This window comes from Fusarium solani (genome assembly GCF_023522795.1).
Source record: "Fusarium solani strain SB1 chromosome Unknown bctg00000002, whole genome shotgun sequence".
Lineage (NCBI taxonomy): Eukaryota > Fungi > Ascomycota > Sordariomycetes > Hypocreales > Nectriaceae > Fusarium > Fusarium solani.
In genome coordinates, this window is record NW_027072155.1 from 637,133 (window position 1) to 660,026 (window position 22,894).

The 22,894-nt window shown below is 50.5% G+C and overlaps 9 protein-coding genes across 9 annotated transcripts; 5 read left to right on the plus strand and 4 right to left on the minus strand.

Annotated features, from left to right (window-relative positions):
- Positions 1-984: 984 nt before the first annotated feature.
- MRS44_004167 (uncharacterized protein) lies at positions 985-1,371 on the plus strand (the record flags this gene model as incomplete). Its single annotated transcript, XM_046274250.2, has 1 exon — positions 985-1,371. One exon carries the CDS (start codon positions 985-987, stop codon positions 1,369-1,371), a length of 387 nt encoding a protein of 128 aa, XP_046125631.2.
- A 722-nt stretch (positions 1,372-2,093) lies between these two features.
- MRS44_004168 (uncharacterized protein) lies at positions 2,094-4,199 on the minus strand (the record flags this gene model as incomplete). Its single annotated transcript, XM_046271666.2, has 7 exons — positions 2,094-2,488; positions 2,541-2,715; positions 2,890-2,978; positions 3,050-3,480; positions 3,529-3,677; positions 3,734-3,963; positions 4,013-4,199. 7 exons carry the CDS (start codon positions 4,197-4,199, stop codon positions 2,094-2,096), a joined length of 1,656 nt encoding a protein of 551 aa, XP_046125632.2.
- Positions 4,200-5,662: 1,463 nt separating this feature from the next.
- On the plus strand, positions 5,663-7,927 carry MRS44_004169 (uncharacterized protein; the record flags this gene model as incomplete). Its single annotated transcript, XM_065622085.1, has 6 exons — positions 5,663-5,711; positions 5,779-5,793; positions 5,846-5,995; positions 6,048-6,628; positions 6,691-7,003; positions 7,050-7,927. The coding sequence occupies 6 exons, from the start codon at positions 5,663-5,665 to the stop codon at positions 7,925-7,927; spliced, it is 1,986 nt and encodes a 661-aa protein (XP_065478157.1).
- Positions 7,928-8,044: 117 nt separating this feature from the next.
- Positions 8,045-9,540, minus strand: MRS44_004170 (uncharacterized protein; the record flags this gene model as incomplete). The annotated part of the gene is made up of 7 exons (XM_046267851.2): positions 8,045-8,126; positions 8,184-8,257; positions 8,307-8,724; positions 8,773-9,242; positions 9,290-9,337; positions 9,387-9,431; positions 9,487-9,540. The coding sequence occupies 7 exons, from the start codon at positions 9,538-9,540 to the stop codon at positions 8,045-8,047; spliced, it is 1,191 nt and encodes a 396-aa protein (XP_046125634.1).
- A 686-nt stretch (positions 9,541-10,226) lies between these two features.
- MRS44_004171 (uncharacterized protein) lies at positions 10,227-11,259 on the minus strand (the record flags this gene model as incomplete). The annotated part of the gene is made up of 4 exons (XM_065622086.1): positions 10,227-10,396; positions 10,443-10,665; positions 10,717-11,178; positions 11,227-11,259. 4 exons carry the CDS (start codon positions 11,257-11,259, stop codon positions 10,227-10,229), a joined length of 888 nt encoding a protein of 295 aa, XP_065478158.1.
- A 716-nt stretch (positions 11,260-11,975) lies between these two features.
- MRS44_004172 (uncharacterized protein) lies at positions 11,976-13,731 on the plus strand (the record flags this gene model as incomplete). Its single annotated transcript, XM_065622087.1, has 7 exons — positions 11,976-12,224; positions 12,274-12,358; positions 12,478-12,532; positions 12,580-12,799; positions 12,849-12,988; positions 13,037-13,673; positions 13,723-13,731. 7 exons carry the CDS (start codon positions 11,976-11,978, stop codon positions 13,729-13,731), a joined length of 1,395 nt encoding a protein of 464 aa, XP_065478159.1.
- Positions 13,732-14,728: 997 nt separating this feature from the next.
- On the minus strand, positions 14,729-15,700 carry MRS44_004173 (uncharacterized protein; the record flags this gene model as incomplete). Its single annotated transcript, XM_046279045.2, has 1 exon — positions 14,729-15,700. One exon carries the CDS (start codon positions 15,698-15,700, stop codon positions 14,729-14,731), a length of 972 nt encoding a protein of 323 aa, XP_046125637.2.
- A 2,654-nt stretch (positions 15,701-18,354) lies between these two features.
- MRS44_004174 (uncharacterized protein) lies at positions 18,355-20,334 on the plus strand (the record flags this gene model as incomplete). Its single annotated transcript, XM_046271664.2, has 4 exons — positions 18,355-18,415; positions 18,463-18,806; positions 18,859-19,679; positions 19,725-20,334. The coding sequence occupies 4 exons, from the start codon at positions 18,355-18,357 to the stop codon at positions 20,332-20,334; spliced, it is 1,836 nt and encodes a 611-aa protein (XP_046125638.2).
- Positions 20,335-21,010: 676 nt separating this feature from the next.
- MRS44_004175 (uncharacterized protein) lies at positions 21,011-22,687 on the plus strand (the record flags this gene model as incomplete). Its single annotated transcript, XM_046282737.2, has 1 exon — positions 21,011-22,687. The coding sequence occupies one exon, from the start codon at positions 21,011-21,013 to the stop codon at positions 22,685-22,687; it is 1,677 nt and encodes a 558-aa protein (XP_046125639.2).
- Positions 22,688-22,894: the final 207 nt, after the last annotated feature.

Below are 22,894 nucleotides of genomic sequence, written 5' to 3' on the forward strand. Positions count from 1 at the left end.
GAGTTTCTTGGATCAAACAGATAACACACCTCCCTTTCTCCAAATAGCATCCAGAATGCCCACAATGGACTCCACCTAGAATGCGTTGAGCCATTGACCTCTTTTCATTCATAGCAGTACTGACTCCAGGATCTCCGTCTCAGTATCAATGAGGGCATCGTTCGATATCTCGGGATCCAGGACTCTGATTGGGGTCCCCTAAGAGAATTTGACGACTCGTCTAGCTACCCAGTTCAACCATCTTGAGTCTCAAACCAGTTCTGAATGTAATATTCGCGTTTGCCAGATATGGACATTTACTGTTTTGCCTTTTCATATTCTCTCTGATTCTATGGATCCTAAGTCTTCCCTAAGTTCTAAGTTTTCTAGCTTTTTAGACCCTCTCCTCTCCCTCTCTGGCTTCATCTTCCTCCTTCACCTTCTCAACTCCGTCGCACCACTACTGCGACATCTCAACACCATCACCAGCGCTCTAGGGCCACTAAAAGATCAAGTGTCTAGATCTATTTAGCCTTCAAAGGTAATTTGCTTCCTTTTTTTTTATTTGATTCCTCTCAAGGCGGCTGCGCAATCCCTCCTTCACGCCCAAGCCTCCAGAGAAGTCCAGGAGCTTCAAGCCCTCCCCCCACCTTAACCTCCGACGCTGACTTTTTACTTGCTCTATCTCTTGGACTCCCGTCACATTCACAAGCGTTCTATGCTTGCTTACTTACCATTGTCTATCATTAGGCTCCACGTCTAGGGGCTTCCGCCGCACAAGTCAATCTCAGTACCTATACTGCGCGCCTGTCGCCGCCTCTGTATGGCTCCTCCTATGTTGTTTTCCTCTTTCAAGGCCCATTCATTAATGATCAGCGTAGTTTAGGCACACTGTGCTCTGTACCAGCAACACTGGGAGCCAAGCTCAACATCCAATCCAGGTATGCTCAAGGCCCTTCTTCTCCTCTATGATCACAGCTAACACCATTAAGAGCCCTTGCCACCATGTCTGGCATATCTTCAACCCCCCCTCAGGGACCTCCAGGCTTCGGTAATTACCCTGCTGTGTCCCGAGCATGGCTAAAGCGCATGGTTACCATCCTAAAGACCCGAGGCCAGCTCTCACATGTGGCCTGGAAAAGGGCTTTGGATGAATTGCGAAAGCTACTTCTCCTTCCCCAAGATCCTTCTGCCTTTATTCCTTTGCACATTTTGGGCGTGGCCAAGAAGGCTTGCGATGAGGATTTCGAGCATTTCGGAGATTTCATCCATCAAGCGGAGGCAAGCCTGACGCTCCTTGTGAACAAGCAGCGTCCAGTCAGCGCCTGGTCAGCTCAATGCATGGCGCGTATGGTTAGTTTCGAAGCCAGCCACGAAGACGACAGCAAGTAGTGGATGGCGAGTGGCATCAAGGCTTTGGTTGAGAACCTCGACGAGGATGTGTACATTCGCATTCATTACGCCCCGCCGTCGATTCATCCAAGCCCACGACCATTGCTACACACTGGGCGACATTGAGGTGGGACGAGAAGTTGCTTTTAAGGGCCTTCATCACATGAAGGCCTTTGTCCATCTACACCAGAATGGGCGGGTGCTTGCACAGATTGGGGGCCACATTGAAGAACTTCAAAAGTTCATTCGAGACAAGGGCCTTGGAGTATGCTTGCCCTCATTCTATTAATAAATCCATCGCAGGGCGAGTCTGTGGGCCTTAGGAAGGGGATGTTGCAGGTCAGAATGGGGATAAAACTGGTGAAGGCGGGAAAGGAACGCGAATGATAAGGTATCTGGTTGGCCGTGGCCAATGAACTGAAATTAAGGCCCTTCTCCCCATAGCCCACCCGTCTAAGATACGTGAGAACAAATAACCTTGATACTGGCCTTTCTGTATTTCATCACGTTTAAATCAGAGCCGGTCTCCTTGGGCATTTTCAGAGCGAAGTCGCACGCAAATTGTATAGGTAAGTGTCAGCGAAGCAATAATGATGGGGAGTGGATTTGCGAGCAGCAGAAACCACTCCGACTGAAATAGTAAATACATGTTGATATTGATCTTGCTATGTACGGAGAGCATTTAAATGATCAAGATCAAGTCTGAAGAGTATATGGCCCATCTAGGAGCTGGACGCAGCCTCGGCACCAGCAGCGGTGTACTTGGGGTCAGACCAAACCTCCTGCTGGATACGAACACGGATAGCCTCCTCCTCAACAATGTGGTTGTCTCCAAAGAGCTCAGAGATCTGCTCCAGAGACTTGCCGGAAGTTTCAGGCACGAGGAAGAAAGAAAAGATGGCGGCAAGGGTACAGAAAACTCCGAAGAACAGGTAGGTTCCCCAGCCGATTTTGATGACCATCTCGGGAACGACAACGCCAATGATGAAGTTTGCGAGCCAAATCATTGAAGTAGCTGCACCGACACCCTTAGCTCGCTTGGAGCTGGGGAAGACTTCGGCGGGAAGGGTCCAGGCGAGAGGGCCGTAGGAGCAAGCGTAGCAGAGGACATAGGTGTCTTGATAAGATGTTAACAGACAGTTCGATCAGACTTTTCTTATGGAACTTACAGATCAGAACAACTCCAAACCATCCCATTCCCTGGTTGGAATCCCATTTGTTATTGAACTTGCCAACGACGCCAGCCATGATGAGGTGGGGAACAGCCATGGCGATACCACCGTAGATGGCGAGCTTCCGGCGGCCGACCTTGTCGAGGTAGAGGAAGGTGGGAATTCCGGCAACCTAACGAAGATGCTCTGTTAGCTAATGAAAAGTGACGGGCGATGCTCTTGTTGTTCTCTTCTCCGAGTTGAGATCCTAGGGCACGTGATTGGACACATGACTCCCGGCGTCTCACCAAATTGATGCACACAGACACTCAGAACGGTAAGAGGCAGAACAGGGAATTCTGCTTACCAATTGGCAGATATTGACCATTCCCGAAAGGATCAGAGCCATGTTATCGTCCTGACCAAGGGCCTTGAAAAAGGTCGGCGCATAGTACACTAAACCCGTCAGCATGCCCTCAACTCACAACTCGACCCTCAAGAGTCGTTTAAATGGCTTCAGAACTCACCGAAAGCATTAATTCCAGAAAACTGCTGAAAAAATGGAATTCCAAGAGCGATAACAGTACGCTTCAGGTACTTGGGGCGGAACAGATCGATCCACTGGAGGATCTCAAGCTTGAACTTGTTGTTGGTAGGATGATCCTTGGCGATGACTTCCTCCTGGAAGCGGACTTCGCAGACGATACCCTTCCACTCGGCTTGGACTCGGTCGTCGGTGGCGGGGACACGGCGAAGCTTCGAAAGGGCGGAAAGACTGTCGTTGTCGCGGCCACGCATGGCGAGCCATCTAGGGCTGAAGGGGAAGAAGTGGATTCCGAGACCGACGCAGAGGGCAGGGACCATCTGGAGACCAAAGGGAAGTCGGAAAGCAAGCTCTCCGGACAGTTCCTTAGTGGCGTATGTGATCCAATATGCGATGATAGCGCCAATAACAATGCTGTTGATACTGTTAACTTGCTCTCAATAGTCGCGCTGAGATACTTACCTAATAGCCTCGAGAACAAGTAGAGATCCTCGCAAGTTAGGAGGCGCAATCTCGGAAATGTACAGAGGGGCTCCCATGGCAAGTTGACCGACACCGATACCTCCAATCGTTCGACCGGCGACGAGGGTTCCGTAATTGTGAGAGGCAGTCTATCGAGCGATTAGCCAAATTTTCTTCCGTCATTCTCATTCCACGGTTGCCCTACCTGAATGATAGCTCCGACGACAAAGAAGCCAGTGGCCACCGTGAGAGACCACTTTCGAGAGATTCGGTCCGCAAGATATGGGAGGAACAGACACCCTATGAAAGCACCCAGTTCCAACATTCCGGTCATGAATCCGACGTTGAATCCATATCCAGGATGTCCAGGAGCAGTTTCTGGGAAGGATTTGTGGAACTGCTCCATTACCAGAATGATACTGATGACACCCTGGTCTGGAACATGTTAGCAAGTTAATGATGAGTTTTTGATGAAGGAACGCACCGTAGCCGAAGGAGAAACCTCCAAAGGAAGCCAGAGCTGCTGCTCCGAGGACGTAGGGTGAGCGGACGATACCGGCGAGGCCATTGTCATCGTAAGAGATGATCTCTCCCGCCTGAGCAGCGATATCAGTCTCTTCGATATGGCTCTCAGTGGGCCGTGAGTGGCTAAGGGACTCTTTGGTCTCCATGTCTAACGAGGAACAAGATGTGAATGTTGAAGTAGGATCAGGCTGAAGCAGTGGAGATGCAGGATGCAGATCATCAAAAAACTGACAGAGAAGTCGAAGCATTTAATACTTTTCGGCTTGAATATAGTCACTTCATGCTCCAAGAGTCGAGAACATGGGGAGCCTTGCATTGAGTGACGCCACCCCAGACGAGCACATGGAGAAGGGGCCTCTCCGCATCCCCATGGGGAGGACTTGACTAGCGTGCATGTCAAGGTCTGCTTACACTTGAAGCCGTCCGATTGGATGTTGAGGAGGATCCTAGTCAGTCTCTCCACATGCGTCAAAGCCTAACAACGGTGCTAGTCAGTTTTGGAAATGTTTCGGCGAAAATGTGACCAAACAGGCAATGTTTCGCCGGCTCTCCAACACCGCCTTGTGAGGCAAAAGCTGAGACAGCGCATCGCGAGTTGACAACACCACTTTGCGAGTGATTATCTGTGATTCTATCGTCTCGAATTGTCCAAGTCGCCGAGCTTTGAGCGAGGCAGGGATAGAGTCAAGGTGAGGAGAGTTAGAGCTCGCTGAGAAGACCGGAGAGTCCGGCGAAAGAGACCCAAGAGAAGCACATTGTCCGGGTGAACTGGGATTATCACCAACGACCAAGTTAGGAGACATTGACGTAATCTCAGGCAAGCCAATGCGTTTCTCTTGTATAGACCGTGTTAAACAACATGCGATATTGTCTTCAATGCGAACCGTTGGGGTTTCTCAACCGACTCCCTCCATCATGCCAATAGCTCTCGGGCATTGCTACGGTTGCAGAATTCTCTAGGGTAATCGCATTGATGAGGTCACTGGTGCGGGCGCAACAGTATCTTGTTTTGTTCGCGTTCCAAACTGTCGGGCACGGGGCTTGGAGAATCCGCCCTCCGTGAAACCATCCACAAGATACCAATAGATCGCAGGTAAATTACCAAATCACGAGGCTGTTGGCAAGCTGCAGTCTCTTCGAGAAACGGCATCGAAGGATAATCACAGCCAACGCCACAGCCAATGTTAAGCACCCTCCAAGAAGTCAGCCCTCCTCGGCGCAGTGGATACACGAGTCAGCTCTCCAAGTGTTCCCCCTGGGTAATATCGACCCCGGACTCGGCAGAAGCCCGCGGGCGACGTTTCCTTTTAGGTCCAGACAAGGAGAACTCCAAGCCAACCAGGATAATCATCTCCTCCCCCGTCTGGGGATCCCGGATCCCTGGAGAAGGCTTGAATCTTGGTCGTGATAGCGTCGTGCGGGGAAGTCGAAAGAAAAGGGTGTGGGGTGACAACATGGTTAGTGCTGCCCAAAGGTCCAGGGCTTTGCCACCCTTGCCCGCCCTCGGGCTGCTCACCGGCGTTTCCTTCAAAGACGAGACATCTTCCCCTTGTCAAGGACAATCTCGGCGAAATCCTTCCTCTTTTGCTCGACAATCGTGACATCTGCCATGGCTCCGCAACCCCGCACGCGAACTGTTCCCTGCGACAAATGTCGAGGTTTGGATGATTCCTCCTTTCGATCCACAGAACAACAATGAGCTGATAAGACCGACGTCATTTGTAGAGAAGCATCTGAAATGTACGTCTTCTGCAAGCTGTCGAGTCGAGAAGTCTGTGCTGACGCGCTGCAGGCGACGGCGAGACTCCGTGCGGAAATTGCAAAAAGGCGTCTGCCAACTGCGTTCGCGTCAACAAAAAGTTTCGCGTCAAGAGGTTGATTACGACGCAGAATAGCTTCAAGTTTGACCCGAACCAGACGTGGATACGCACTGGAAATCAAGGTACACTCATCTCTTATCTTGAGTTAGTTGGTTGATGGCTGACAATCGATAGAACAACAGGAACCCTTCGCCATCATTGACGAATCCGATATCGCAACGAATCGATCCACGCAGGAGCCTTCTTCGGCGAGGGATGAACCTCAAGAAGGTTACCTGAACTTTGCCGCGTCCATCCTGCAGTCTTTCTCTCGAGATGATCAAGTCAGAACTGACGACTCGCTTCGGCATCAACCACTTGAACACAGACCGACTACGGCCACCCGATCAGAGAGTAATCTCGAGACGTCCAGCATCGGCGACGATACAGCCCTTAGAAAGCACCCAAGTCTGACACCCTCCTCTACGTATGACGATACCTCTGTTCTCACATACTCGGAGCCAATATCAACACGCACACCATTGTTTCCCACGGCATGGCAACATTCTCCCGACGCGGCTTCCCACGGCCCATCTCCGTCGAATACAGAGTCTCCATACAGCGATAGACACCTTCACTACGGCGCGTCATCTAGCTCTGTTTCTAGGCCCGGGGTGAGGAGGATAACGGAACTCGCTGGGGGCAGCGATGTGCAACACACGAGCATTGAGGAGGCATGCTTGGTCCGTTGCTTCGTGAAGAAGCTAGGAAGGGCTGTGAGTTTCCCAGCACCATCCTCTACCCATGGCTCAGAAACTTGTGCTAATATTCTTGACAGTTCGACACGAGCGACAGAGACCACCATTATTGTTCTGTTCTTCCAATTCGTGCTATGCACAGTCCTCTTCTTCTGAACGCCATCTGCACAGCAGCTGCCAGATACCTCACCCGAATATGGTCTCTCAAAGACCCCCATGCAGTCATCGAATACGATGGGGTTCCTCTCCCCAACCTCACCATGGAATCAGCAATTCACTATCACAACAAATGCATCTCGCACCTTATGGATGTCTCTGCAGACCCCACCAACACATGCAGTGATGACGCACTTACTGCCATTACTATCCTCCGATATCATGAACAAGTTGACAGTAGGTCTCCAAAATCCTCCCTTTACATCCTTGCTAACAACCCCAGCCCACTTCACCGGCACCGACAACGAAACCTTCTCCATCGCCGTCCAGGCCGTCTTTCAAGCAGCCCAGGACGAAGCCCACGGACTCTTGACCATTATTCTTCAACCCCCACGCGGCTCTGATGTTTACGCCACATCCCTTTCTTCTCTACGATACTCGGCCTGCCTCATCGCCCTCCGACAAGAAATTTGGGGCGTCTTGATTTATCGTCGACCCTTCAGACTCCCAATCTTCGCCGTCACAGATTACGCCAACTTTGACGACACCATGGCTGCTGACGACTATGACTGGACGAATCGCATCATTATATGGTGTGCCCATGTGCTCAAGTATTGCTTTCCTGGGGACACAGATGTAGAGACCAGAGAGGATACGAGGTCTCGCGCTCAGCAGTGGGAAGCGCTGAAAACCTTTCAACGGAACTGGGATGAGCATACACCACCACACTTTGCACCTCTCTATTACCAAGAACGCAACCCAGCAGAAGGTCGATACTTCCCAACAATATGGCTGGCAAGTCAATGTCAAGTCATGGCCCAGCAACACGTAGAACTGGCCCGCATCGTCCTCGCAGTCCACGACTCCAAGCTCCAACTGGGCATTGGCGGCAGGGCAGCACACAAAGCACTCGAAAAGCTGCTACGAGACTCCACCCGAAAGATATGTGGGCTAGCCATGTCTAATCAGCAATATCAGGAGGCCATGGTGACCAGTGCCGTGGGGATATCGATGTGTGGGGAATACTTCCGGGACCCTAGGGAACAGGCGGCGATTGTTGAACTCATGTCTATTTTGGAACGGAAACATGCTTGGCCGACAAATACTGTACTTAGCTCACTTCAGGAGGCGTGGGAGTCATATAGCAATCACTATGCGTGACTGCTTCGCAGTTACTACAAATCTGAACCTTTATTCATCCAGTCTTTTGGAAGTCTAGGTCTATCAAAGTGATTACGCTTTTCCACACGTCAATCCCCCATTTCTAAGATGCTCTCATCACAGATGATATTCACTGGGCTGCTTGACCTTGATGCCTCGTCTCTCCCACACACTCGTAATGCTCATATCCTCAGCACCACTAGAAACAGTCCGTTAGTACATTGGCATGCCAAAATCTGTTCCATAGAGGACTTACTCATCCTTCATATTGATTGATGGCTCCGTCTGGCCATTCGCCACATCAGGGTTTCGGAAAATCATATTCTTCGTCTACGCAACAGTCAGCTCTGCATAATCGGCTTTGTAGAAGTGTTCTTACCAATCCAAGAGTGAGGTGGATAGCCGGGGGCGCAACAGTAATCTTCTCGATAGGTTCCTTTCCTTGGATCATGGCGGCAATGTTCTCAGCAACAACGCGGGCCTGCGCCATGCCAGGTCGGGCAGCCTTGTGGGCCTTGGTATCGGCGATATCACCACAGGCATAGAGGTTAGAGTAGTTGGGGTCGTTGAATTGCAAGGTCGGTCGGATGTTGATGAATCCATTCGCCTTGTTGAGAATCTGGTGGTCTGGCGAGGGTTCCAGTGTCTCGAGGAATTGGTTGTTGGGAATTTGTCCAGTTGCCGGGATGATGAGGTCTGCTGGGATCTTGCGGCCATCCTTCAACTCCACCTCGAGGTTCTCGCCTTCAATTGGGAAGCCTCCGGGAGGGACCACAGCACGTGAGCCGGTCGCCAAGCTATTTTTTGTCAGTCTTGAACAGAGGTCATGTACGATTATCACTTACTTGACTCCAAGCTCCTCGAAACGGGCCCTGATAGTTGCATCCATCTTCTCATGGTACAACGGCATCAGACGATCCCGTGAGTGAACCAACGTCACATCCTTTTCGGGATATACTTGCTTCAGGTCGCTAGCCATCTGCACGCCAACGGCTCCACCACCGACAATGACGATTTTGTTGGCGTTCTTGACACGCTGCTGATACGCCTTGAAGTAGTCGATGGACAACTGCTTCTCATCATCCTGCATGGTACCCGGCGCAGGCAACCTCGTCCCAGTAGCAACAACAGCATAATCGAACGGCAGCTCAGTGGACCCCTGCCAAGGCCGATCAAGCACCACATGGTCCTTGTACAGCTCCAGGACTCGTGCCCTCACGACGGCATGCTGAGAGGCGTTTGGGAGGGAAGAAAAGGACCCAGAGTACGGGATAAAGGCTTTGTGCTCATGAGTGGGCACGATTGCGAAGCGAGGCTGCGGCGGTGTTAGAGTCGGTGTGGAAACGTACCATTATGACTTACAAAAGCAAAGAGGTGATGAAAATGGCTGTGCGGCTCCACCAAGAGGACCTGAGAGGTGTCAGCTGTTTGTTTGAATATGGCCTAACTGGTGAATTACTCTGTGGGTGATGGGTAGAAGGGTTGCTAGTTCTTTGACAGCGGCCTGAAATTGTTAGCACATAGTTCAGTAAGTATTTGTCTCATTGTGTAAGTGTTACCAAGCCGACATATGAGCCGCCAATAACGACAACGTTCTTAAGAGGACCAGTCATTTCGTAGGGTATAAGGATGCGTTTCGAGGTATGACGAGTAAGATATCCCAGGAAAATTGCACAGCCGGGGCACACGATATTTATAACGACTCACAAGTCATGTACCTACTTCGGATGCTCCGAGCGGCAGTCGTCGTGGCGGCTTGCGTTATCAATCTAATCTCCACCCGGATATACGGATCTATAGGCGGATATTCGGAAAGCCGATGGCAGACCGAGGTCGGCTTTTGGCACGGCTTTTGTAGGCCGGAGAATTCAAGTTGTATCAGAAGCTTCTGAATATTATATTCTGAGAGTGTTTTTCAATGATGTGAGGGTCTATGAAGGTGAAGAAGGATAAACGATCGAGGCAATGAGGCTCTGGGTGAGGAAGAATCTGAAAGCTTGTCCGAGTCGTGGTTTGGTGTGGGTAAACCTTCACCCATTGCAGTGACAACCATAACTCAAGTATCACAGACAGTCAAATAGGGAGAGGACTATGGTCAATGAACTCAACTACTATATGGCAACTATGTTCTGATATATTGATAAGATATCCCAGAAGATTGTAATTCAAGATAGCAATCCTCAAGGTCTAGGGTAGCCCTCGGTTCAACACGGACACGGCGCGCATAATTCCGCCCGACCCGACACGAATAACCCGAAATGGACCGGGCGCGGAAACCTCCGTTCCGAACCGGAGCTTTTCACAGCCCCTTAACTCCGACCTTGAGCAACCACGGGTCGGCGTCAATTTGAGACCGGATTTCACCGGAGGCGAGATCGTTGACGTCCCAGGTCGACCAGACGAAGCGGCCGTGGAGGAATTGGGCTTCGGGGGATGCTGCCCAGACTGCGAAGCCGCCGGGGATGTTTGCTGGCAAGGTCAGTGTGTGAAGTGAGAGTGGAGGTTGGTTACGTACAGTCTGTCCAAGGGAGGGTTTCTTCAGTGTACCCTGCCTTTTGCGCAGCCTCCGTAAATACAACAGATGGATGGAAGGAAATAACTCGCAACTTTTCCTCGGCAGTGTCTCGTGCAATTTGTTGAAGGACACAAGTAAAAGAATTCTTGGTCAATTGGTATCCAGGCATTTGAGAAGCGCTGTCCCAACGATGAATATCCTGAGTCGAAACAAAAATAAGGAACTAAAGCCAAGTTAGAAAATGTCCTTCCCAAGAGGTCTTGAGCCTTCTTACCTTTTGGCTTGAATGCTGAGGCTGCTTATAGAACCGCTCCACAATGTAAAGGGGAATATGGATATTGTTCTCAAAATCTTCCCAAAGTCTATCCGCTCCTTGTTCAAGAATTGGCTGCATAGCTGGCATTCCAACAGCATTCAAAACAAGAACATCAATAGTAACCTTTTCCTTCTCAAGGGTATCCCATAGCTGCTGGACCTGGTCTCTAACGTGCACATCACACACGCGTCCAGTTACAGCAGTGTTTGGGTGTGCCTCGTTGAGCTTAGACGCAGCATCATTGAGGACATCAGGACGACGGCCAAGAAGTATGACACTGGAGGCCCCAGCGATACAATAGTTGCGTGCAATGGCATGGCCGATGCCCGTAGAGCCGCCACAGACGAGCACGGTCCTTCCAGCTTGGGACAGCTCCGGACGTCGAGGTGAGATCACCTCGTATGGCTTGTCGTGGATACGCTAGGATGTTCAGTAGTGGTTTAGGGACACCTGATAGGCTGTACATACAACAGAGACACCATTGATGGTTGTAGTCGACATGTTGGTGGTTTTGAGTCGTTGAAATTGGATAGTTTTGCACTTAGTTCTTGAGAAGCTTGAAGATAGAAGCTGATGATTTATTCAAAAAACCAAGGCCATTCCTTCAGTATATATACTCTTTCCATGTCATCTTGCTCCTTGTCGACTCTTGATAACTTGGACTTAGTCAACTCCTTCGTCTCAAGAACAAGGTTGCACTGAGTGTATATTCGTCCCAGATTGGCATAGTCTGCGATGATCCTTTGTCTCGCTACGGATATAGTAATCGATTAGCGCTGATTTTGCGGGGGCGGGAATGGATATCGCAAGGATATTAGTCAAACGGGGCCATTACAAGACGAGTGGAAACCAGTTCTACTAATACACCATGGTTCAATACCCAATAAAACATGCCCATAGTGGCAGAGGTCATGAACATAGACTCAAGCCAAAGGTTTATCCCAATAGCCTAGATAATTGAGGGTATATCTTGCTTGTTTGGTCCGCATTTGACTGGAATGTTTTAAAAGCAAATCACTATACACAGAAGTCACTCCCACGCATAACACACGCAAACCAGACCAAAAGCTACCTGCAAGGGCGCCGCGGCAAGTTCCGCCATATCTGGATCCTTATACCCATCACACCAAGACCGGCGAATCTCACCTTGTGGCGTGTCCTTGTCCTTCAAACCTCCCATCCATGCATACCGAAAATCATCAGCTGTGGATTAAAAAATGCCGACCCAAATCGACGACGGCCAACAGCCCGCTGCTGCCCAGTCAAGGAGCCGGAAGCAGCATACCCGTAGCCGTACAGGATGTCTTACCTGCAGGAAGCGCCACAGGCGATGTGACGAGCGCCGACCCGTCTGGTCAGTTCCCCATCTTTCCTCTTCGGGACGAATAGACGCCATCACGCACACCTTTTCTGTGCGACCCAACAACCAGGCTGACGAATCTCCAGCGAGAACTGCGACGCTGCAGGTAGGCAGTGCGAGTATCCCCTGCCCAACCTTCCTCTTCGGGAGCGTAGAAAGACGAACCTGCCCGGGGAGCAGGAGCCTTGGGCTCCGGCAGCCGCGTTGGCGGTGGTACCCTTGCCCCGCCCGACCCGGCCTGTTGGACCGTGTCTGTCCCAACAGCCGATCTATATGCCGTTCAGATCGAATGAGCTCTTTAGTTACTGTGAGTGCTGTTCATCCAATGAAGTGCCGATCGCCTCTCTGACCAACGGCAGTCTATGAACTCGAGGACCCTGTCGACATCACCCCTCGAGATAAACGCCAAGGCTTGTGAGGCAATTCCTCCCCACTGACTCGTTCGGTTACTGATCGACCAGGCTGAAATCTGTTATGCAAAGTCCTGATGCGCTCCGCAACACAATGCTCATTGCTGGCCTTCACTATGGTTGGAAGGCCGGTCGCCTGCAGATATTCGAGTCCACATTGCTGTTCCACAAGATCGAGACTCTGCGATTGGTCAATTGGCTTCTTGTGCAATCGGAGCCGACAGCGTACCATTTGTGTATCAGACACATTGCTACTTTGTGTTTGACCGAGGTGAGTAACTTGGATTGCCTCGTGATGAGCACGGTATTGACAGTGATAGTGTGCTTTTGGCAATGTTTTGGTAGCAGAAACTCATCTCAACGGCCTCATGAGATACATGGACTTTCACAAGCCCCCGGACTCACCATATGCAGATGACGAAAGCGTGGAAGAGGAACTAGCAAACCGATACGTAATCCTGTATGTCCTTTCCCGTGGTTGTATATATCACCTCTAACCAGAGCACAGCACATACAACTTCATTTACGGATTCAAAAGCCGTCTCCGAGATATTCTACACGAAGATGATCGCGTGCCCCCAGACACAAAGCCCGATCCCAAGAGGCCAGACCCCGACACTGTCCAGGAGCTGATGCATTCGTGGCACAAGGACGAGTTCCGAGGTCTCGATATCAGACTCAAGGCCATGAAGATGGTTCCATATTTCTTTAATCAGCTACCGCCAGATGCCAAGCTTTCGGATATCGATGGTACACCCATGTTGGAATGCTTGATAAGGATAACTGAAACGTCTGGCTTCAAGCGGAATTCGGCTCGCGAGGCTATTCAGCAGAATATGTGGCTTGAAGGTGCCGTCACCAGACTCCTGCTCGCCTTGGTAGGATGCCATATTGAGTCTCTGTCTGGAGATCAAACCGGAGGTTTGAAGAAAAAGAAGGGATCACGGCTGGTGACGTCATGGTCAGGCATGTGTTCTGCCTCTGGTCTTTACCTGCACGCAGTTCTCGGCATCTGGAACGCCGGAGAACTCATCGAATCACGAATGCACAGACGAGTTCTCTATATCGTCAAGCAAGACTTGGAACGCTACCGACCACAAAAGAGGGATCGCAGGGCTTCAGATCTCTGGCTTTGGAAGGCCTACGTGTGTGCATTCAGTCTAGCAAGACACTTGCAACTCGCCGACGACCAAGGTCTCTTGATTCCGCTGCAAAGAATTTTCGCTGAGTTAATTGCGGAGTGGAGTTACATGACGGGGGTCACGGATTGGACAGAGGCAAGGAATGCGTTATCCAGGATTGTATGGCCCGAGTCCTTTTACTTGGAGGATATGTGTCGGTCGCTTTGGTATGGGAGTGTTTCCTCCGGGAGTGTTTTCTCAGGGAGTGTTTTCTCAGGGAGTGTTTCCCCAGTGAGTCTTTCCCCAATTTGATATGATAGCATCGTGGGCGTCGTTGAGGTTTTGTTCCAAAGGAGCCATCGTGCAGGGAAGAGAGGTCTTTGTTTACGGCTAAACAAAATGTTCACTCATTATCTATGCTCACTTGACCGAGCGCTCGTCCGGACACTTCTTCAGAACGAGAAAAGTGTTCCAAGAACACGAAACAAACTCGGAACACACTAGACTCCGTGATGGAACCCATGTAGCTGTTTGGGATTGCAGATGGTTGTCCGTCCTCCAGCCTCAGCCAAGTTCCCAAGTCTTTCGTCCTCCGAGTCCCATCCGATTTTACGTTGAAAGGAGAGACATTTGTCTCTTTCTCCTGACTATTTCGTTAGTACATCTATCTAGTTGTTAGTCAAGGCACCATCTTAAGCTTCGGGTTTATTCAGTTAGTCATTTAAGGTCATCACATTGCAATATTCAGAAGTCATTTATTGAACAAGACATTTTTAAAGGGTCTAATAACCCATATTTATTTATCTACCTAATTACCTACGTTGTCCCCTGCTTTAGCAGTGAGATCCTACAGGTCCGGGCCCGGACACCTGTGTTGTTGTTCGCAAAAGTCTACAGGCTGTGCCTGGACATCAATACCTATCCCAACCGTTTTTTTTTTTTTTTTTGGTTTTCCTCCATTTTTTTTGCTTTTTTATTTTTTGTTGTCACGGCCGGCCTTTGTTTAGCTCATGACGGGGTGGGTGATTGGAAACCGTCGTCTCCAGGGGGGAAGGGGGGGTTGACTCAGTCTAAAGAACTTACTGAGGGCCAATAATGTACTGGCGCATACCAGAGTTCTTGGCCTTGCCAAGAGTCTTGATGGTGAGACCCTCCTTCTTCGTAATCTCGTGAATTTCGGCCTCGCCACGCTTCCAAGACGGGAACATCTTGTAAGACGTACCAGCGGAGATCTTGTAGTCTCCAAAGTTGTTGCAGACCATGTCCTTCAGGGCGGTGACCTTGAAGAAATGCATGGACTTGTCCATGTTGGACTCGTAGGTCCAAGAGGACTTGGCATCAGCCACGATTCCCGCGTGATCCTGGATCCCCTCCAAGTAGCGGACAAAAAAGGCGTCGTACTCCTTCGTCTGGTACGACGACTGGGAACTGTGGCTCTCAGTAACAGAAGGAGCGTCCTGCCCAACAATCAGTCGGTCAGAACCCGCCAAATGGCGACGGAATTCAGCGCAGCGGTCAACGCACATTTCGTCTGGGGCATTGTAGAAGATACTCCCAAGGGACAGGAACAGGCGACCCTGGGGAATTTGATGGAAAAAGCGGTCGCCCTGCTGGAAGGAACCCCAGAGGCCGACGCACTTGACGGCAGGAAAAGCCTTCTTGACGTTGTCAATATGGCGAATGAGGGAGGTCTCAGAGAGATCCAGAGGCACATAAGTGCACTCCTTCTTCTGTGAGATGAACTCTCGGACATAGGGTTCGAACTTGAACGAATCCGCTGCCCCCATATCAATGATGCAAGTCCCCGAGGGGAGCTGAGCAACGACCTCCTTAGCGGTCGATTCAATGATAGAAAGCTCATCCGTGGTCTGGTAAGAGCGGTTAGCAATGGCACACCACTTCTCCATGCCCTTGATGTAAGCAAGTTCCTTCGGGAACCACTCCGTACCGGCAATGGCGGCGGGAAGATGACTAGCGAAAGCCGTATCAAGCTTGCTACCACCAATGTCGAGGACCTGGCGGTCAGCGGGATTCCAATTAGGAGAAGACATATTGTCGTTGGCGTTGAAGAAAGCGGGTGGTGGTGTTGTGAAAGTCGTGGTGGTGGTGGTGTTGCTTGCTTCGTAGCCGTGAGGGTGAGGGTGGGTGAGTGGGTGATGAGAAAAAGGAAAGTCGGTCTTTAGAAGAGGGTTTTGGGTTTATATAGTTGTTGTAAATCATTCACTCTGATGTGGACGACACTATGATGTTCTTGAGAACATAGGAGGTTTGAAGAGTTCCATGTAGTTCCGAGTGTTTTCGCGCATCCTCAGCAAGTGTCCTGTAGTGCGAGAGTATTTCAGAATAAACAGTACCGTTGTGTTCAATGCTTGATTGGGCAATGGACACTGGTTGGAACAGTTTCTGTCAGGGACAAGTAGAATGAACGGTAAGGAACAGCCAATGGCTAGAGCACGGGTCCGAGCACAACTCCCGAACACCTACCGAAGATCTGAACTAGACAGGTGAATACTGTCGGAACGCTTAGAATGTTGTGAACGTGTCTTGTTGAATTTGAAATGGAGTGAACTGGCATTGAACAGGTGAGCTGTGGGGGCCAGGACTTGCTCTGAACACTATTATAGATACTGACCAATCCAAGGTTTGAACTAGAACTTGCGGAACGTTCATATTCTCGTCCGCACAAGGATAAATCTGCGATAACATACGAATGAAGTGCTTGAGGTCTTATCTGGTATGAAGTCCGATGTCAACATTGTCTTGTAAGCTACCTCATTTCCCACTCTATCTGACACCCTGTGCCCTCACAAAGAGACATGGATTAATACTAATTTTCTGTGGAAAATCAACATGAGCATACTCTGGAGATATGGGCTTTCATTTCCCCCCATCTTTATTATTGTCTACAATGATGAGTCCACAAGAGATGGACTTTCCTTGATTGTGAACCTTGGAGATTATCATCTTGGCCTTGTGACTGTTAAATCATTGATGACCAACGTCACTCTGGTGAAGGATTTGTATGCTCTGATAACTTGATCGTGTAAGCCTATACACCGGAATTTAATCACCGCTTTCCTAGTATCTTTTGGTGTCTGTAACCCGATAGCCTCAACGAGATAATCCGATCTCTTTGCCGATGAAGCAAGCTGATGACGAAACACAACCTCATGGCCCATGGCTGTTGATTCTTCTTTGGAACTTGTTCGTGATGCAAATCGGATTTTAAGTATGATATGTTCTCCCAAAATGAGCATATTGCACATTGCTATGAGCTGCATAGAACCCGCAGCTTCCCGATTGATGATGCATAATTGTTTCCAACAAGAATCATCCTGGGAAGCGTCACAGAGGGAGAAGTTGCACAAATCGAAAGGGCTGCAGGAATAAATTTCTTGTCCTCTTTTGCTCATCGCTGGGCCAGCTGTCATACTAGCAAAATGGTTACTGCTTCTGGTGCTGCGTTGAACAATGAAGCTGACAGGCCTTAGCCATGGCGCCCAGAAGAGGAGTCGTGCAAGGCTTCCTTGGCGATAAAGAAACTCGACTTGTGTCATCCATTGAAAGGCTTACCACATAATCGCCCCTTGGACAATGTCTTTGTCTGCCATTCATTGCCCCGCAGCTCGCACCCGTGCGAGGACAGTTTGTGGTGCAGATCAAGGTCCCCGAGGAGGCCTCGAACCCTGGAATGTTGATGCCCAGATCCCAGATGCGTCTTTCCTGCCTAATGGATCTTTTGCACAGCCGACTGTGTTGACCAACCGTATTATGCAGTTTGTCTCAGATCCTGCATATTCCGCCCCAACCCCTCATCTCGTACCCGAATCTGACATGTCAGGCGAGTCTTCACGATCGACAATGGTTCCTATACAGCCCGGGGACGACTAATGGTGTTCTTGGGGTAACGTTCTACAGAGTTTGTGAGATGTGACAACGAGGACCAACTTGCAGAGGCAACGCGACAGTTGGCATTTGTGTACAGCACCGCGAGAACTGAGGACTCGGGAAATCGTTGCGGGGACAGCTCGACTGTCTCACCTGGGCGCAAAGTGCCTTGTCTTGATTCGCCAGAAGTGCATCGTGGTGGAAGATTGCATGTGCCTCAATTTGCGACAGGCTGAGTCACTTGTTGACTTGAGTGGGCAGGTAGAGATATTTGCTGGTTTGAACTAGCAGCCAGGGAGCCTCTTGTGAATGGCTACGCAGTTTAGTTACGTCTGCGAGAACTGGGATCTACCCCGATTTTCGAGAGAGGTGGAGGGCCAACAGTCAACAGGGTCCCAAACTGAAATAAGACATTCAGGGTCTGCTCATCGCCATGCCAGTGGAGCTGCTGCCATCTGTATGCACTTGCTCTGCCTACGGGCTCGGATCAACGTTCACTCCTCCAAACAGGCCGAGGCTGCTTGTTATCACATGGGTTGTGTCCGGGGGGAGTGTGAGCCGGGATGATGGTGCTCATACCCCGTATGTGCGACGTGACTGAGGGAATTTGTGTGACCCCAGATGAAAGATCTGAGAGTACGTGATACGGAAAGAGCATCCGGCATGAGAAGCGGGGGCCAAACATGCATGAAGCTGTGATTAACATGCAGGGCAGCGGCGGATGTATATAAGGGAGGAAAGAGACCCTGATCAGACTCCGACAGAAGAGAGGATATCGCCCTTGCGACTGAGTCCTTGGGCACCTCCAACAGTCACCATGGGTCTGTATACCAAACTCGCCGACGATATCGATGAAGTCGATGTCATCATTGCCGGAGGTGAGATACTACTCTGCTCATATTATCGAGATACTAATCTCTAAAAGGTGGCACCGCTGCCTGCGTCGTGGCTGGACGTCTAGCAGAAGCCGACCCAAACCTCTCCATCCTCGTCATCGAAGGAGGCCCGGACAACCGAGGCATCCAGAATATCGAGAATCCCGTCTTCTATCCTGACCATTTGCTACCCACTAGCAAGGCGACCATCTTTTACAAAGCCAACAAGGCAGAACAACTGGCTGGCCGAGAATGCATTGTTCCCTCAGGCGGCGTGCTGGGCGGAGGTTCATCAATCAATTTCCTCATGTACACCCGCGCCCAACGATCTGATTTTGACTCGTGGAACACGCCTGGATGGTCGGGAGATGAGATGCTCCCGTTCTTGAAGAAGGTAAACATTGATTCAAGTTGTTCACAGTAGTTCTGCTACTGACACTCTCAAGTTCGAGACGTACCACGGCAAAGGCAACCCAGAATTGCACGGGTTCGACGGTCCAATCCATGTCAGCGACGGCACCTTTCGCAACATCAAAGTCGAAGACGACGTCCTCAAGGCTGCGGCAGCCGTCGGATGGCCCGAGATCAAGGACTTGCAGGACCTAGACAGCAACAACGGGTTCGAGCGTTGGCTTCGTTACATCTCGCCCGATGGCAAACGACAGGATACTGCCAGAAAGTATCTGCACGACAAGCTCCAAGGGAATAAGTACCCAAACCTTCACATTCTTGTCGAGTCCAAGGTTGTTCGAGTATTGCTGGATGACGAGAAGCGAGCTGTTGGTGTCGAATACACCCCCAATCCTGCGTTCCAACTCCAACTTGCTGCCACCCAACATCCAAAGCGCACCGTCAAGGCTCGCAAGCTCGTGGTTGTTTCCTGTGGTGCCTGTGGCACGCCCTCTGTCCTCGAAAGATCGGGTGTTGGTGACCCCAAGATCCTCAAGAGGGCAGGCGTCCCTGTTGCTATCGATCTACCTGGTGTCGGCCACGAATATGAGGATCACAACATCATTCTCTACCCATACAGGACAGGCCTTGAGCCCCACGAGACTGCTGACTGGATCTTCAGAGACTCGGAACAACGACAAGCGTTGGTCGACTCGAAGCATCCACAAATCGGTTGGAACACAGTCGAACTCTCATCCAAGCTGCGACCCACAGAGGCCCAGGTTGATGAGCTTGGTCCCGAGTTCCGAGCTGCGTGGGACAAAGACTTCAAGGATGTTCCAAACCGTCCACTGATGCTCACAGCTGTTATCTCTGCGTACGTCGACCGAACAATGAACAGTGCTGTGCTAACAAGTGGTAGTTTCTATGGTGACCTTGCAACTGTCCCGATGGGACAATACATGACCATTGCCAACTACACTGCGTACCCCTACTCTCGAGGTCATCTTCACATCACTGGACCAGAAATTACCGACCCTCTTGACTTTAACGTGGGCTTCCTCACAGACAAGGGAGACATTGATCTCAAAAAGCAACTGTGGGCCTACAAGAGGTCCCGCGAGATCATGCGGCGCACCGAACTGTACCGCGGTGAGATCCCTGCTGGCCATCCAAACTTTCCACCTGGCTCCAAGGCGGCTTGTGTCGATCTCAGCGAGAGATTGGAAAATTTCAAGGATGTAGAGTATTCTACAGAAGATGACAAGGCCATCGAGCAGTTCATCCGCGAGCGAGTTGAAACAACATGGCACTCGATCGGCACAGCCAAGATGGCCCCTCGTGAGAAGTTTGGTGTCGTGGACAAAGACCTGAACGTCTGGGGAACAAAGGGTCTCAAGCTTGCTGATTTGAGCATTCCGCCGATGAACGTCGGAGCGAACACGAACAACACGGCTATTGTGATTGGCGAGAAGGCTGCGGATATCATCATCAAGGAGCTAGGGCTTGACAGCAAGGGAGCAAAATTGTAGGCTAGCAGTCGAGGGATTTCTTCCACAAACGCTCTATTGTTGGCATGACATATGTTAGTTGAGATTTCACTCTGAGCGCGTTGTCTCCCGCCTTGATTGGGGCCATTGTTCTTCACACTGTTCAACCCGGCTGAGTTACAGGACCAACACGTTGGCTCAGCGCATTCAAACGCCACCGTACTGCCCCCCACTCTGTGGAAATTTGTAGATGAAAAATGGCTAACTACGAGCTGAAAAGATTGCACTTTGATAAGCTTTTCAGGCCCCAGGCCTCGGTGGCTGGGCTTGGCCCACGATGTCACAGGTTCTCACTGGTCAGTGACGCCCATCCGGATACGGAGCAACACACATTTCAGCTTACAGGTGGAGCTTGAGACCCATCAGAGAGCGGTCAGAAGTTATTTCAACCCCCAAGACTCTGTAATAAGGAATCAGGCTGGCGCTTATCAGTCGGAGGTCTCGGGTGTCGCCCGACGTTGTTGCACGAGATAGCCTATTGCTCCTCTCGAGGGACGCCTGCCTACCGTTACGTTCCGCTTGCATTGTATGTCATTGGCTAGGGCCTGGGTTATCCTCCCGATGGCGGAGTGGTGAAAGCCTGATAAGAACCTCCCTCTCCGTCGTCTATGGTTATTCATGCTCCTTTCCGCCGCAGACAGCAGAACACGCCCGCAAGATGCCGCCGCTACTCCGACAACTTTTTTCTCCGCCCATGTCGATACGACTTGTGTTTCTCAGTCTCTTGCAGTTATGCTGGGCTCAAATACCCAACAGTGACATGGGGCAATACCCGGCCGGTGTTGTAACGCTGATTGCTGCCAGTTGGATGTTCTTTAGGAATAGCACATCCACTCTGTATGGTATGCTTCCTCAATACTGGCTGGTGCCTGGTCTTCAGACGGCGAAGAAACAGTTCCGTGATGGCTTCGGACACGTAGAATGCTGCCAGAAGAACTGTTATCACGGGGATCAAAAAGACATTATCGACAAAGCTGAGGAGCTTCGACAGAAGTTCGCCGGCATCAACCTCGAGGACGCCAGCAAGCAGATTGTCGAGTCAGGATGTTGGAGCTTTTCCACCTTGGTTCACGCAAGCGATGAGGATGTCAAACGGGGGAGCGAGTTGTTCCTCAGGAGTAAAGGTCAGAAGAATACGGAACAACAGTGGCTATCAGACTTTCGTTCCTGGGAAAGAGATGTGAATTCCGCGGCAAAGAGGTTCTGGGTTTCCGGCGACATCTCAACTATCTCCGACCTTTTAAAGCACCACGTTGCCATCAAAACTTTCGATGCAATCAGCGTGAGAGTCGGAAGTCGACGAAGAACGATGAACCTCAAAAACGTCAAATGTCTTCTTACTCATTCTGTTGCTGCAGCTGCAGCTCGAGATACTAAGCGATGTATCGTCTTCGAAGCCATGCTTATCTCGATCTGGGCCGGCGTTGCTTCAATCAATGACCAAAGCACGATGACTGCACACAACAATTCTGCGACGCAATGGGCCAACCCAGTTCTTGTATCAGCTTCCACCCCGAAACTACAAGCAGTAACACCACCAGCAGGCTCTAGACTAGCCTACGAGCCTATCGAGGCCCACGGTCTCTGGGTTTACATGGTTTCAATCACAGCTGCTCGCGTCACAATCAGTGCCGCTACAACTCTTGGTAGTTCAGGTAGTCTATGGCTTGCTGTGTTCGCGGGCTTGTACCTGACCAACCCTTCTGCCGCCGGTTCCTTTGGCCGTGAGAAGGATGATGCTCGCGCCGACTGCGGTCTAATAAGCGGAGAAGGTTTCTACATGAACTTTAGGAGGGAGACAATGCCCGCGCATGTCAATCTGCATGAAAGACTGGAAAGCTTGTCCATCGCGCTCTCGGTGGTCTTTTCCATCGTCGTCAGGCTGTTGAAACTACGGCTAAGGTCTCTACTCGGCTACGGCCATTGGGCCCCTTCCGCGCCATGGCAAATGGTTCCCGGCATCCTCCTTTCCATATGGGCCAGTTTGACCTATGCCGTTGAGCTAGTTGGAAACTTGGACAGGAAGTCACCTGAATCAAGGGACCCGGTGTTTATTTACTACAAGGCTTTTATCCTTGTCTCTTCTGTTGCTTGTGTCTGCCTGGGCGTGGCGAGCGTGACGGCTGCATACAATGGTTCCTTGCTTTCGACAAGTTTGAGATGGGTAACGTATGGAGTTGCCGAATTTCACAGCTGGCATGTCTGCATTTACTACTTTCATATTGACAAGGTCGACGGGCCGGATATGTGGTTTGCCTCAACCTCGACTCTGGCTGCGACATGGGGAGCGGTACTTTTAGCGGTGGCATCTGACTTGGGAGAATCATTATTATAGACTAGTTTTACCAGGGAAGACTTTTTGCCATTTCCTTGCTTGCCATACATGAGGTGTTTGATATCTTTTCATATAGCGGTGGTTCGGGCGTATTCACAGACCGATATCCAGGTCAACGTCCTGTGTGCTTCCGTGTGCCACGTTGTCGTTATTTTGACGCTTGAGGCGTCTCTAGGTTGGACTCGTTGGAAGACACAACACATGAAT